The sequence below is a fragment of the Pteronotus mesoamericanus genome, unplaced genomic scaffold, assembly GCF_021234165.1.
Source record: "Pteronotus mesoamericanus isolate MK-2021 breed Mesoamerican mustached bat unplaced genomic scaffold, CSHL_Meso_final contig_20, whole genome shotgun sequence".
In the NCBI taxonomy this organism is placed as follows: domain Eukaryota; kingdom Metazoa; phylum Chordata; class Mammalia; order Chiroptera; family Mormoopidae; genus Pteronotus; species Pteronotus mesoamericanus.
In genome coordinates, this window is record NW_026555085.1 from 70,949,804 (window position 1) to 70,966,678 (window position 16,875).

The 16,875-nt window shown below is 36.0% G+C and overlaps 1 protein-coding gene across 2 annotated transcripts in view; it reads right to left on the reverse strand.

Annotated features, from left to right (window-relative positions):
• Window positions 1-16,875, reverse strand: part of FAM184A (family with sequence similarity 184 member A) — a 108,671-nt gene that overhangs the window by 5,910 nt on the left and 85,886 nt on the right. The window contains exons 11-15 of one of the 2 annotated variants that reach the window (XM_054568915.1): window positions 14,083-14,236; window positions 9,647-9,774; window positions 8,063-8,247; window positions 7,499-7,645; window positions 936-1,053 (exon numbers count right to left, since the gene is read on the reverse strand). In XM_054568915.1, the coding sequence (XP_054424890.1) occupies window positions 936-1,053; window positions 7,499-7,645; window positions 8,063-8,247; window positions 9,647-9,774; window positions 14,083-14,236 (732 nt within the window). The remainder of the gene's footprint in view (window positions 1-935; window positions 1,054-7,498; window positions 7,646-8,062; window positions 8,248-9,646; window positions 9,775-14,082; window positions 14,237-16,875) is intronic. The other variant, XM_054568916.1, reaches the window with a different exon arrangement.

The window sequence follows — 16,875 nt, forward strand, 5'->3', positions numbered from 1 at the left end:
CAGTGCCTGCTCCTGGTTCACCTACAAAGCCCAATCTACTCCCTGTTGCTTTTGGCAGGAACTTACAGCCCTAGACAACAGACTGGCTTTCCTAAATGCTAAAAGAGATATGTTAAAGGTAAAAGGATTTCAGACATAAATGCTCTTATGCTCTTTTTGCATGCTAATTTCCAGAGTTTTTAGTTGAAGGATAGAATGATTAGTTTTCTATTTCTAGTTTTACTCTGAAAGATTTCTCATTTGTTAGTGGCAGTAAGAATCAGTATTTTAATTATTGATCAGAACATATAATTTTAGAAGACTATGAAATGTTTTATGAATCTTAAAACATTTGTGTACTTTTTATTCTTAAGGAATAATGGCTTTAATGAAAGCAGTGTATTTGTTAAGTCTGTATTTTCCTCCCTGATGGATTTCTCAGAATTCCTAACATCTCAGTGTAGACTGAGGCTCTTCAAGAACGACCCCATAGCTTTTATTAGGCTACATCATGGTACCTTTCTTCATGGGGTATCTCCTGAAATCAGGGTTCAGTGGAACACACTTTAGGAAATTAACATAACTACCTTAGAAGTGTACAATGCAGACTTACACATGAATGTGTTGACTATTCTTTCCTATCCAATTCTCCATGTACAATACTAACGCTTCAACAGTATATTAACTGTACATTGACAACGACATGTAATTAAACATTTGACATGTACTAAAATACTGAAAAAAGAGGCATAATCCCCTTATCCTAATATCAAATTTAAATTTTAAACTTAGTATTTCTTTCCCTTGTCCATAACATTTTAATAAACTTTCAATCACAATGCACATTTCATACTTCAAATTTTTGTTTAGCATTACTTAAAAATATTTTCCCATGTCCTGCAAATCAACAGTCTATTGATATACTACATGGTTACAGCAAAAACAAAATATCTTACAATTAGTTTCTTTATGACATGGTCTCTTTCTGTAAGCATGGCTTTTAATTCTGTAATCATCTGTACATCTTCTGGTTTCGATTCTCTCATGAGATATTTTTCTTCCATTTCTTCTAATCTAAAAACAAGAAAATCGTTAGCTTATTAATATGATTCAGACACATTCTTTTGTCATAACTGCATTTTTTTTCATTAGTCCAGTTGAATACACACAAAAACTTAAAATCAAACTTTTTCCTTAAAACTTTTGATAATGGCATGATTGTCTTATTAAAACTCTCCAAGAATAGGTGATATTAAAGGCTTTGCAATTGGCTTTTTGAATAATTTATCCATTTTATGTCATTCCAAGAGTACATGAGGTTGAGGTGAGGTACGCTTTGTAGAAGAAATGATATGCTAAATGATACTAACCTAGCAAATGCAGCTTTGATGCTGGAAATGTAGGCTAACTATTAGAACGTACACAAATACAATATTGTGTTATGACACAGGATTAGTAACATACACAAAAAAGACAAGGAAAAAATACAGAAAGAAAGGAAACAAAGGACACAAATATGGAATCATTCTTTCCTGGCTGACAAGAAATTCAGTTTAAAAATTCTGTATTATCAGCTAATCCATATAAACTATAAAAAGAATTCATCAGGTAAAAGAATTTTATTTCCCTCTAGGCCTATTCTGCCTTGAGTGAGATGATTAGGTTATAGGGCTGCGGGCCACTGAAGACTCTAGAATAGAAGCCACACTTTATGAGCAGAGGAAACATAGACCCCAAGGGTATAAAAATACAGAACAGGGTAGAATTAAGAGAATACAAGTGGAAAATTCTGGCTTAGTTTGAAAAAAGCACTTCCAATTTTAGAAAATTTAAGTAATTAGAACGATTTTAAAAAATCATTGTTTTTAGAATAAAAAAATAGAACTTAAGCTCAATAAAATATGGTTAATGATGATTCACAGAAAATTTTATTCACTCAACAAATATTGTGTAACTTGTAGGTGATCTTCTAGGAATTAGTGATCCATGCCTATCCCCTGATGCAGAGGGGCACCAGAATCTAATTTTAGTAAATTCCTCCTCTGGCTCAGCCTAAGCTAAAGATGTGGAGGTAACATATTTGGCTCCCTACCCAGCTCCATGGCTGACGTTCTAACCTGGGAGTGGGGAAGGATGAGGCTGACAGAGTGTGGCCCATCTCAAAATCAGTTGGGACTTTGTCAGTTCAGTGTGAGGTTTCATTATCTCTATTTTTGTATTTTTGCGACAATGCAGAATGAGTGAAAAATGTGATTCACTGAACTCACATAAAGTGACCTTGCATTTTATCACAATATGGCATTTTATGGGCAAAACTATGTATTTTATGGGCAAGGTTTCAAGAAGCTTGAGAAACAGTGATCTAGTCAAGGAAAAAGGCATTTGGCTTTGACATTGGAGTAGCCACAAGATGTCACTGGAGTACATTATCATTAAAAGCAAGGTACAAGATTTTTAAACTACTTCTTGCAGCTGAACAAGAATAACTGGTTGTTAATGGTTGCTTAAAAAAAAGAAAAAAAATTTAAGCCTTACTTAAAACTATTATGTCTATCTTTTGTTCTATACAGCAATTTTCAACCTTCTTCATTGCATGGCATACATAAACTAATGACTAAAATTCTGTGGCACACCAAAAACCACATTTTTTGCTGATCTGATAAAAAATAGGTATAATTTAGATTCATTCACACCACAGGCTATTGTTGTGTTGGCTTTTTCTTTTTTTTATTTGACAATCTAAGGGAACAGAAGTCGGTGCCCCTGACTAAATAGCCAGGTTTTGCATTTTTAAACATTCTTGTGGCACACAGGTTGAAAATTGCCATTCTGATACAATAAGAAGGTAAAGTGAATCTAAGGTCGGTTACAATCTTTGAACCTCCTTTTTGCATAATGAAGGTCTGCTCTGAACCTTAATTCTAATATATGCTTTCATTTAGGTTAAACATCCTTTGCCTTCAAAGTTATCAGTTAATCTTGACAAAATACCTTTACATCATCAAAAAATATTTAAAAGATACCTGGATATTAAAGGGAAAAAAATAATTCATTAACCTGGAGAAACAGAATCCACATAAACACAAATGGGAAAGCATTAAAGGAGAATACAAGTAATATAATATAGATTTAACTTGTGAGTATATTTCCAGAATGATTAGTCTTTGGAAATTCTAATAGAAAGAACACTTGGTACTATTTTGATACCCACGTCAAGCCAACACTAGTCAACATTCTACTTTGCTGTGGTTGCCCCCATGTGGCATTCTAAGCCAGTGTCGCTACCCAAACCCTAGAGATGAACGACAGGAGAGAGAGGAGATGATATTTAACTTGTTCTCCTTTAATCTTTCGAACCATGAGAAGGAGGAAGTCTGTTTGGTTCCATATATCTTAAATAGCCTTCATAACATATGTTTCTTACCCTATTTCACAACAGTCAGGCAGGCCATGAACATCAGTACTAACTAGAAACTAGTGACATTGTTTTATTTTCACACAATTTACATTATAGCTTAACCTCTATTTAGAATAATGGATATAATTTTCAGTGGTGATAATGATTTTACTGTAGAGATACTTGAGTTTTCCTGTTAAATTTTTAAGTTAAAATTAAAATATTAAGAAAATAGTATCATAAGTAGTCAGAAATGACAGAATTCCAAAAGGCTGCACAGGAATGAGTATAGCCTGGGAAACACTGCCTTAAGTAACCACACAAGCACAGATAGCTTTTTTATGTGAAACACAAATTCCCATCAAAAGTAATACAAAGAGAGAACAGACAGAAGTAGAACATACAAAATTATTAATTAGAGTCACTGCTGGATTCTCCCCAGGCATTCATGCTCTGATTTTTTTTTTTTTTTTTTTTTGGCTCTGAGAATACAGAGATCAATGTCTATGGACAATACAAATCTAAAATATCAATGCCTAAAAATCTGTACAAAATTGGCACTGGCTGTATGGTTCAGTGGATTGAGTGCCGGCCTGCAAACAAAAGGGTCACTGGTTCGATTCCCAGTCTAGGGCACATGCCTGGGTTGCAGGCCAGGTCCCCAACAGGGGGCACACGAGAGGCAACCACACATCGATGGTTCTCTCCCTCTCTCCTTTCCCCTCTCTCTAAAAATAATAAAATCTTAAAAAAGAAAAAAGTTGACTTTTTAAAAAAATCTGTATAAAACTATATTTTTAAGAAGTTTCCAAGTTGACAGTCCTCCCATGCTGTTTTTTAGAATAAGTAATTGACAAAAATATCAGTAAATTGAAAGTTTAAAGCCAAACAACAGTATTACTAGGCACATATATATTTTAGAATTTTAATTATATAAAGACAAAAGCCCTCTGTTACACCATCCTCCTCTGTAGCCTGAAGGAAAAGTAATAATGAAGGAGTTTAATGGCAATATTTTCCCCCCATAAATTGTGGACACAGGTGGCTTGTGCCAACAGACTACTACATCATCTTACAAAGTTTATGAAAATAACATGAATAGTAACTTAAAAACCAAATGACAACAACAAAAAGCAATTAGCGTATTACAGATAAAAGAACTCAAACAGCTTTTTTAAAAAATAAGTAATTCTGTTGTGTTGGAGTGCTTCTTTTCAATTAGGGATACTGACCTACTTAAAGTCCAAGCACAGAAACTCAGTATTTTCTCCAAGAAGAAATTATCTTTTTGCTTCAGCACAGTGAGAAATTAACATAAAGCAGACTTAAACAATCAATAGTCTCCAAATAATTTTTTTTGCACAATAAAGAGCTGTCGTTTTGGTGTATCTTTATGCCCACATTTAAACCAAGTTCTTTAAAACAGCCCATTCTCTCATTTGTTTCTAATATAAACAAAAAACATGACATTTTTAATAGATTAAGGCTTTTTACTAAGATACTGTATTACTCAAGAAAGTATTTCTGTAGAATGTCTGAAAATCTAAGGCTTTAATACCTAGCTCTAGAGAAGAGGATTTCTAGTAGTCACTCCTTAAGATACAGAACTCTTATCACCATTTCTACAATGTTCAGAGGGCACTTTCCATCCTTTAAATGTTTTGCCCCCTCTTCCCTGGAGTCCAGCAGGGTCTGGGGCAGGAATAGAAGAAGCCTCCAGCTGCTTCAGAGGCCCCTTGCTCCCGCCTCCAGCCTGGGAGACTGTCCCATGCTCCGCCAGTCCTCCACTACCACCCTCTTCCAAGAATCCAGAGGTTTTCTCATTCTGCAGCTTGAATGCAAGCATCCAGTTGATTATGAACTTCAGCAGGGTATCCTTAGTCCTTTGGAACAGGCTGGGAACAGTCCAATGCTGCTCCCTCAGCTCCTAACACTGAATGGAGACTTCCTGTTCACCACATCTATCTAAATCCAAACCATTCAGCAAATCCTAGCAGGCTGCATTTAAGAATTTGGGTCAGAAATATTCAACAGTTTTAAAACTGTGTTTTCCAATATAGTAGCTACTTGCCCACATGTGGGTATTTACATTTTAATTTAATAAAATTAATGGAAATGAAAAATTCAATTCCTTGGTCTTGCCAGCCACAGTTCAAGTCCTCAACAACCATTGTAGCAACTGTATTACATAGAGCACATATAACACATTTTTATTATCACGGAAAAAATTGGACAGTGACCTAAAATATATGTTTGTTTTTAACTAAAAGAGTAAATATCTAAAGCAAGATGGCAGCAGACTTCTGGTGAAAAAGGAAATATGATTGGTTAGCATAAACCTAGACGAAGTTTAAAACATATGGTACAGTACATCTAGAAAAGTAATAAAATATTTGACTTATGAGTAATAACACTAATTAAAATGATATTATAAAAACTAAGTTATTATTTACTACTAAAAATCCATAATGTACAAAACCATGTAACACAGAATAAAGTGAAAACAAAGACATAACCTTTACTTTTTGTAAATTAACATTCCAAAGGAGACAGGACACAGGACAGGGGTTATTCTTCTGGTATGCACGCTTCTTTTCGAATATATAGTAGAGGGCACCAGGATTTCAGCCTCAGTCTGATGAGCGGCATTGAGGCCAGGAGCAGGGCGAGCCAGGGCCCTGGGATTTACCGTAACTCATTTCTGCAAAAAGCCCGAGGGTATGAGATCCTGTGCACGGCAGGTTTCAAGAAGCAAAAGTCACTGCGACTGGGGGAATAATCTCATGAGTCTATTTCAGAAGTAAATTCATGACGTGATAAATATTATAGGAAATCCTCCAAAAAAAACCATTCATAAAGCAATCATTGCGTGCCTACTGATGTAAAAATTCTGCATTTATCCATTAGAGCGCCTCACCTCAGAGGCCCCTGAAGTAAATGCCAAGGTTGGAAGTCTACAATCTGTTCCAGTTTAAGTGAATGCGGGTCTTTGTGCTGCATACATAACGATATTTACTGCGAGGCTTATTTAGCTATATGGGTGAAATGTGAGATGATTTTTAGATTTGAGAAAGGTTGTCAGGTGGTAATGACACAAGTTATTCTAGATTGTAGAAGACAACACTGGAGAAGTTGAGAAGGAAACCAAGAAGGTCAGTGTGGCTGAGACAAGTGCAGCAGACAGGGAATAAGGCGACTGACTATGGCATGAGGCGGGATAAGGCATACTGAAGCTACGGATTTAAGTTAGAGACTAAGGGCAATTGGATTAGTCACTACTTTGACTTTACTGAAGTGTGTGGAATTTATGGACTTTTTTTTTTAATTGATTGGAAGAGGAGAGACTGAAGATGAATAAATCATCTACAGCAACTTAGAGAAGATTAATTTTGAGATAAGTCGGACCACGGTTTGGGCCACAGAGATGAATGAATGCATTGATTAACGCAGTTTATAATTGTCTATGAGAGACAAGGGCTATTAAATATTTTTTAAAACATTAAGCAACAATTACAAATTTGGGTTTTAACAATATTAGAGTTACTTTGTATAAGTAATATTTGTGATGTTTCATTTTTATGGATTTTTAAAATAAAATAAATGCTTGTTACAGAAATTCAAACAATATCTGAGTATATAAAATAAAAAGGAAGTCTGTGCTTTTCCCCACCCCAATCATCAATATCTCTTAATTCATTCCCTAGAGGGAACCATTATCATTAAAATTTTGTATTTGTTTTTAAAGATCGTTTGATATCTTTGTGAACTATTTATTATTAGTGTGACCTACTGGTCACAATATGCTCCTTTTACATAACATTATATAGGGGACATCTTTTGAGTTTTCACTATGGCATGACAGTTCATGACCCTGAGGGACAGTTTTTAGACAAGTATTTGTCCTATAGTAGAACTGTCATAGTAGCAGCTAATAATATCATCATTCAATTAATTTATCCTAATTTAAAAATATTTTACTACAATTACCATCTGTAATATGTACTTGTTTTCTTTTTAAAGTATCATTTAATTAGTTTAAGAGAGTAGCTATTTTGAGGTTAGACATACTATTCCTCAATTTATTATCCGCATATGAATTTTCTTTAATATAATGTGACTTACGACACTTGTAAAGCTGCATTTATTTCCTTGAGAAGTTCGTTAGTCTTATTAAAATCTGCCCGCATGACATTTTTCTCTCTGAGGTGGTCTGCTGTCATGACATCCAGCTCTTTTTCAAGCCTCTTGTTTAAATCTTGTTCATGCAACCTGTTTATTTTTAGTTAAGAAAAGGTCATTCTGAAGTCAAGCTTTCAAAATTTTTTATATTCTACCAGATCTGAAATGGCTTTAGGTATAATATATAGAAAACTAATGGAAACAGCCCAAAGTAAGTTACTTCTAGCTTGTTAAAGTTGTCTCCTTTAATGCTTTTTAAAATAACATTTTTAAAGATTTTGGTTAATTTTAAACAATTTCCAAAGTAGATGAATGCATATACATCATTCAAAATATAACATTTCATCTATGTTCTAGATTATAACATGGTCAACAAAGTCAAAAATGGTCCTCAATATCTTACTAGAAGTCAGTCTAGTTATATAAATAGGCATGTATTGCTAAATACTATCACAATAGTCTTTCAAATAATTGTGCAAATTCCTTCTGTTGTAATTAATGGCATACCTCATCTGTTGGTTAGATTCGCTTCGTATCCTAAGAATTTCTTTCCCTTTAAATTCCAGTTCTTTGGTTAGGGCACTTATATTTTCGTGAAGGTGCTGTACCTCCTTATCCAAGTCAGAGATGTGGCGCTCTCTGTGCCTTAATTCCTCTTGTAGATCTGTTATTCTGCACATGTGCTCCTTACTCTGCAAAATACAAATAATGCTTAAAAGGTTTCTACGTATTTGCTGCCTGTGTTTATTTGAGGGAAAGAAAATGGCATACTGGAATGTCAAATGTAACGCATCTGCCATTACTTTAAAAGCAAACTGCAGACATGAGAAAATCTCAAGGCCTCTTCTCTTTCCATATATATAAAAAGTGTTTATATGGATATATTTTCAATAATGTCAGAGCTACAAGGAACTCAAAGGACCATAAAAGCACATCTCCTTCATTTTACAGATGAGGGAAGTAAAACCCAAGAGATGATTTGTCCAAGGATGATTTATAAGAAATGGCAGAGCTGAGTTAGAACACAGGACTCTCACATACTCAAGACGCTGCATAATCTGCAATAAAATGCTGGCACCATTGTCCTTCAATCCAAAAAGGACCCACACACGTGAAGGCTATCCCGACACACACAGAGACGCATACACACATATCCCATGGCTTAGAAAGCAGACTTTGTCTGCATAGTGCTGGTCTGGCAATTATCTTGTCTGAAAGGTAAGTTTCCTTGTATTTTCATAGAAGTCACTGCCTAGACATTGTCAATTTTACTGTCAGCCTACTTGCAGCGAATATAACTTCTGTCCATGATTATAAAGTAGCTCATTTAAAATTTCCAAGTAATGAAGAGAAAATTTGGGTGATCATTTAACATAGTTGAAGGCTAACAAAGTAAAAGTTGTAAGTCTAATAAACTAGTAACAGTCCTCATTGCACTGTGTCTAAAAAGAGTCCATCCATCCACATTAAATAATTTGTGATTCTGAATGTTTGTATACATTCAAAATCACAAACTATTTAATTAAACAAAGTACACATGGCCAAAGAACAAAGTTTAAAAAGTATAAATAGTGACTGTGCTAGAGAGATATGGAAATACAAGTTTTTTTTTTTCTTCTTCAGGACCAGCTACTTCTGTAGCTATGTTATCCAATATAGCTGTTTAAATTCAAGTTTAACTGAATTTAAATAAAATTGAAAACTCAGGTCCTCAGTCACACTAGACGTACTTGGCCCATTTGGCTAGTGGATGGCAGAGTTATAAAACATCATGAAAGTTCTGCTGGACACTGCTGTTTTATAGTACTCTGCCTTCACTCTTTGTGTTATTTACATTTTATTGTTCACTTTCTTCAGGATGCAAGTGAAATTCAAAATACTCAATTAAAAGGTCATAAAATATAATGTAAATTATATGACCAATATTAGTCAAGGTCCCTATTTACCCTTAAAAATAAAACACTTTAATATAGATAGTAAATAATAACTAGTGAAAATACTAGTCATTATAAAATACTTTTCAGAAAATTATGAACATTCAAATCTATTCACGTTTAGGAAATAATCACAGAACAGAATGTTCTTCCCTACCTGTCTCCTGCTGATGTCCATGCTTCTCTCTAATTCCATTTTAGCAGCTGCCAATTCTTGATGGTGATTATGCCGTAACAAATCAATTGCAGCTGCATGTTGATGGTTTAATTCTGAGCGTAAAGAAGCTGGAATCCGAGAACAAAAAGAGGTTTAGCATATTTAAAAAATATTTTAAGTATAGATAAAAATTATATGTGTCACAGAATATTTTTAAAATCAGGACACTTGTATGTATGCCTGTTAAAATTTCATAGACTTGTGTATGCCTGTTAAAATATTACAGACTATAGAATATTATGAATTTTAGGTGAATTATCACCTAGCTTTAATAATTTTTAGCTGCTCAAATGCATGAGGATATTTCTATACATGCTTTCAGTTTGCAATTAAGGTACTGATATTTTTAATTCTTCTCATTCACTATTAGAATAACATTTTAGAGTTGAATGGTACCATAACACATATTTAGGAGGCAACCTTCTATCCAGGTAAGAATTCTTCCACAATATCCCTAAAAGATGTTAACCACTAACTAGTGAATGTGTTTAGTGATTTGGAAGTCATCATTTGAATTTGAATTTGAAATTGACTTTTTCATATAATCTGCATTTACTGAAAGTCAGGGAGAATACTAAGGGAGAAGAAAATATGACCCTGTCCTTGTAACAGCCCATGCTAGAAGGGAAGACACCTTGTTAGGGAATTAAGAGAAATATCAGAGATGAATAATAGTTCTAATGAAAGCACAATGGTGGAAGTAACCTAAATCTCCTGAGAAAGGAAAACTGAGGTTGCTATCACAAAGGAATTATACAGTAACTAATCTAAAAGAATGAGTAGGGTTCTCTAAGTGGAAGAAGAGATACCATGCAGAAGCAGAAAGAACCTGACCTATCCAGCAGTCCATGACAAGTTTGGTGTGGCAGAAGCCCACGGAGCAGGTAGTCATACTGGAAAGAAAATGGGAGACCAGTCCAAGAAAGTTTTATTGTAGTATAAAATGTTTTTTACTTCGTGTTTAGGTTTGTGGTTCTCAGGCTGGGATATGTGTGTGAGTATAGCTGAGGCTCCTGTAGAGTACACATGAGCATCTTTGGAAACATGAATTTACATGAAGACTTCTGGGAGAACCATTATTTTTATATTAACACAAAAGAGATATAAGTGAGTAAAATGTAAATTATAAATTTTAAAGCCAAAACATGAATCTTCAAAGAAATGTTGTGCTTGCAGCTAGTCAATTCAGGCTCCTCCTGAGACCTCCATGTAGGGCTCCTGGTATCAAGGGCTTCTTCAGTGGCAAAACTTGACAGACCCTGAGGAAGGGCATGTGGAATCACTGAAGGATTTAAAGCTGGGAAATCACATGGTAATATTTGAGTCTTACAGGGATTAATCTCACTGGAGTTTGGAGGATGAGAAGGGAGATCAGAAAGAAAGTTATGGTAATAATCAGGTGACAAATGATACGACCACATACTGGGTATGGCAGAAACAGAAGATATAGGGAATATTTAGAAAGAAGGAACAAATGGGATGTAAAAGTGAAAGAAAAAAGTTTAATTTTCTGGGCAGCTGGGTAAATGGTGATACTATTAATTAAAGTGAGTACAGGAATAGAAACACATTTTGGACCATGAAGGAGACAGTGAACTGATATCTAAAATGTAGAGTATAAGAATATCTAATATACAGTAATAAATATAAATCTAATTCACAAAGAAAGCAGTATGGTCCAGAAATACGTATTTGGGGTCACTAGCACAATATAGATGTAATCGAACACAAAGATATGAATCCCATCAACCAGGAAAAGCCTGAAGACTAAAACACCAGACCAGAATGCTGGGAAATACCAATATTTAACACCAGGCCAGAGTGTTGGGAAATACCAATATTTAACAGGTGCACAGGGAAACAGGGCTGGCAAAGGAGATTAAGGAGGAGAGGTCAGAAAGGTAAGAATAGAATGAAGACAGTATACTTTCAGGGAAACCAAAGGGAAAAATGAGTCAAGAAAGTCAAAGGGGACAAATGATGCAGACAGAGCCAACAATATGAGAGCTAGTGAAAATACTTTGGACTTTCAAAGTATGATCATGACCTCAGGAGGAGTAACTTCAATGGAATAAGGGACAGGGGTGGGGGGAGCGTGTGTGTGAAATGTAGACCTAAAAGATCTTGACCAGTATCTAGAATACATAAAGAACTCTTAAAGCTCAACAGTAAAAATACAAACAATCCAACTAGAAGATACACAGATGAAAATGAGTACATGAAAAAATGGTCAACATTATTAGCCATAGGGAAATGCTAAGTAAAATTCACTATGAGATATCATCATATCCCTAAAATACAAAATAACAGTATCAAATGCTGGGGAGGAGGTGAAAAAACTGTGCCACTCATATGTTGCTTGTGGGGGTTGCAAAGTGGATGGTACAGCCACTTTGAAAAACAGTTTGGCAGTTTCTTCAAAAATTAAATATACCATTATCATATGACCCAGCAGCTGTATTCCTGGGCATTTATCCCAGACAAATGAAAAACTTAGTTTACGCAAAAATGAAAATACCCAGACATCCTTCAATGGGTGAAGGACAACAAGTGTGGTCGGTCAATACCATGGGACGCTGCTCAGTAATAAAAAGGGACAAACTATTGGTGCAACCACCTCAGTGACTCTCCAGAGACTCACAGTGAGTGAAAGAAGGCCAATCCCAAAGGTTACATATCGTATGATTCCATTTATAACATTCATAACATTCTTCAAATGATAAAATTATAAAAATGGCTTCTGGGAGTTAAAGGTGGGGGAGAAGAAGAGAAGTAGGTGTAGCTATAAATGGGCAACAGGAATCCTCAAGGTGATGGGATTGTTCAGTGTCTTGACAGCACCAATGTCAGTATCTTGGTTGTGATATGTACTTTAGTTTTTTTAAATGTATTTTTCATTTATAGTTTACATTCAATATCATTTTGTATTAGTTTTAGGTGTATACTATAGTTTTGAAGGAGGTAACCAATGGGAAAAATGGGGTAGAGGGTTCAAAGTATTTTCTATATTATTTCTTAAAACTGCATATAAATCACAATGATCTCAAAATAAAAAGTTCAATTTAAAAGCATCAGAAAAAATCTTTTTGTCAACAAAGGGGTATTTAAATCATGTTTCAATGGACTAAACAACAACTTTTCCTACAGTTGGCCTGTTTTTACCTCTCCTCACATGGCTGCAGAAAGTGCTCCCTTTGGGCCACATTTTACAAAAGCTACCTCTGCATTTGACTAGAAGCTACCTGAGGCCAAAGACAGAGCAGCAGTTCATTTCTGAATCCTCCTTGATTAGCAGAGTCCCTAGCACGTAACACATATCCCACCGATGTTTTCACGCAATGATTTTCATCTTAGGTATCTCAAAGGTTTTTAAAAGAAGAGAAAGCTATAGTGACTTGGCCTAGGGCTCCCAGCAACAGTAGAGATGGTAAACTGGATCAAACGGCTTTCTCTCTGAGGTCTACAATATTCACAACATTTTGGTCTTCTTTGTTCCCAATTTCTACTTGGAACAAGTGTGACACTGAAGTGTGACAACATACACTAAAAATATGAGGAGAATTTGGAACAAAAGGAAGGAAAAGTGAGATGAGAGGAAGGAAAAGTTACTGAACGACACTAAAAAGCAAACTGAAAAAACCTTTAATATATATTTGGTTTTTCTTCAAAACACATCTCCTTATAAAAAAGGTAAGTGATTTGAACACTTCAAAGATAAAAACCCCACTTAAAATATCTGTCCGCATTTTAGTTGAGAGCAGGATGATAGCTAGTGGTGGGGGGGGGAGGTTGGGGGGTAGTTTAGGGGGTGGAGGGATTGAGCAAAAAGGAAAAAGGACTCACGGACACGGACAAGTGTGGTGAGTGCTGGGGTGTGGGGGGCATACGGGGACTAAATGGTAACGGAAAAAAATAAAGATTTTAAAAAAATATATCTGAAAAATACCTAAACAAAAAGTCATATCTAAGCATGACTTTTCACATTTAAAAAACAAAACAAAACAAAACAAACCCTGAACTGGAAAAAACCAATATGACTATCTAGTCTAAGGATATGTGTCTCCCTGTCTAACTCTCTTTTTCGTTACTGGACAGTGGGAAGCCTGAATGTGCTGACTCCATTTAGTTGGTTAATGACAGACGGAAGCATCAGTTACTGTTGCTTACATAGCCAGTGTGTGGAGAAATTTTGCGTTCTATCCATGCTATTCCACCATACTTGCCTCTTCATCTGGTAACTTCAAGTAAAATATGGAAAACACTTAGATATTTATTTTGATATTTCAAAACTTAAAAATAAACTTTGTGATTTCACGTTGAATTTTAGAGTAGAAGAATGTCCACATAAATATAGTATTATAATCCACACAAAATACCAAGCATAGCTTTTCCTTCGTCTTCTAATTCAAACCGCAGAGTCTGAAGTTCCTGTTCCATTTCTGTCCGGAAGCCCTCCATTGACTCTCTATGTGCATCTTTTAATGACTGAAGCTCTGCAGAGTGTTTTTGTTGTAAATGATTTTCAAGAGCCTAGAAGAGGAGAAACATTCAAATTAGTATGTTAAAATACAGGAAGAAAAATGCAAATAAAAATAATTAATAAAACTCAGTCATTATTTAAGAAAAACAAGGGATTTTAAAAAAGATTTTACTTAGAGACAGAGAGGAAGGGAGGGAGAAAGAGGGTGAGAAACATCAATTGGTTGCCTCTTACATGTGCCCTGACTGGGAATTGAACCTGCAATCCAGGCATGTGCCCTGACTGGGAATTGAACCTACAATGTTTAGCTTTGTGGGACAATGCCTAACGAACTGAGCCATTATGGTCAGGGTAAAACAAGGCACTTTTAATTTATTACAAGAAAATTAAATATAAGCCCTGGCCAGTGTGGCTCAGTTGGTTGGAGTATTGTCCTGTAAACTCAAGGGTTGTGAGATGGATGGGGCACATGCCTAGGCTGCGGGTTTGTTCCTGGTTGGGAGCATGTGAGTGGCAAACAACCAATCAATGTTTCTCACATTGACATTTCTCTCCTTCTCTCTCCCTCCCCTTCCCCTCTCTCTAAAAGCAATGGGCATGTCCTTAGGTAGAGATAAAAAAAATAATTTGAAAACGAAAATTAAATATAAGATAATCATCATTAGAAAATAAATTAGTAGAGTCACTTCAAAACAACAAATTAATTGTCATGAAACCAATCTGACTCAATATATTGTGTTTGAATTGGAATATGGACTCCTGCTGTAAAGCAGTTTTCAATAGTTATTTTCTAAAGCTGCTAACAGGTGTGAATCACCTAAAATTAATGGATAAGTCTTCTGTGTGCACAGAGTTAGACTTAGGAAAGACAGAAGGAGGGCATTAAGATGAAAAGATCTTCTGATCAGTGAATAAGTGATGGGGGCATTTATAACTTCAACCTCATCAAGTATTTTGTAGCTTCTTTCTATAGTTATTCTTTTTGACTGCATCTGTGTACAGAAGCAAGAGCTCTGAGGCTTTGACTTCTGGTCAAGATAGAGGCATAGGTAGACATGCATTGCTTCCTCACACAACCACAAGAAGAATCACAACTAACCTCAAAACAAAAAACACCCAGAACTGCCAGAAAATGAAACTGTATGGAAGTCTGACAACCAAGGATTTAAAGAAGCCACATTCATCTAGATGGGTAGAAGAGGCAGAGGCAGGGAGGGGGTGGAGAGGACTAGGTGAGGCACAGAGAGGCGGTGGTGGTGGTGGAAAGGGCAGCCCGAGTGATCCCAGCCCCAGGCCAGGCTGCACAGCCCAGGGTTCCAGTGCAGTCTCGCAACTACTGACTGTAAAAACCAGTGGGGGCTGGAGCAGCGGAAGAAACTGCCAGTTTCTCAGGAGAGTCCATTCAAAGGATCTGCAAGGTCCTAGAACGCATGTGAACCCACCCACTCTGGGAATCATCACCAAGGCAGCAGCTAGAAGGGTGCCAGTCACATACGGGAAGTGGGTGAGGTGACTGGAAACAGGACAAGTGCCAGGTAACCCTCCAGAGGCCAGGCAGTGGTGAAGCGGGTTGCCCTGCCCTCGTGAATACCTAGGGCTCTACCCCTTACAACTTAACTGGAGCACTAAGACAGGAAGTCAAAGCAGCTCTACCCAACACACAGAAAACAAACACAGGGAGGCTGCCAAGTTGGGGAGACAAAGATATGGCTCAAATGAAAGAACAGAACAAAACCGCAGAAAAAGAACTAAGTGAAATGGAGATAACCAACTTATCAGATGCAGAGTTCAAGACACTGGTGATAAGGATACTCAGAGAAACCACTGAGTACTGCAAAAACACAAAGGAAGAAATGGAGGCTACACTAAGTGAAATAAAGAAAAACCCACAGGGAACCAAGAGTGAAGGGAAGGAAGCTGGGATTCAAATCAATGATTTAGAATATAAGGAAGAAATAAACATTCAACAAGAACAGAATGAAGAAACAAGAATTTTAAAAAACGAGAATAAGAAGACTCTGGCACATCTCCAAAAGGGCCAACATCCAAATCATAGGGATGCCAGAAGGAGAAGAGGAAGAGTAAGAAATTGAAAACTTATTTGAAAAAATAATGAAAGAAAACTTCCCTAATTTGGTGAAGGAAATAGACATACAATTCCAGGAAGCACAGAGAGTCCCAAACAAGTTGGACCCAACAAGAACCACACCAAAACACATCATAATTAAAATGTCAAAGGTTAAAGATAAAGAGAAACTCTTAAAAGCAGAAAGAGAAAAGCAGAGAATTACCACCTACAAAGGAGTACCCATTCTTAAAAGAAACTTTGCAGGCAAGAAGCAACAGGCAAGGTGATGAAAAGCAAGGACCTACATCCAAGATTACTCTATCCAGCAAAGCTATCATTTAGACTGGAAGAGCAGGTAAAGTGCTTCCCAGACAAGGTAAAGCTAAAGGAATCCATCATCACCAAGCCATTATTACATGAAATGTTATAGGGATTTACTTAAGAAAAAGAAGATCAAACTATGAACATTAAAATGACAATAAACTCACTATCAACACTTGATAGCTATCAACTCTAGCTATCAACACTTGAATCTAAAAAACAAAAACAAAAATGAAAATGAAAACAAAAACTAAGCAAACAAGTGGAACAGGAAGAGTTCTTAGATGTGGAGATCATGTG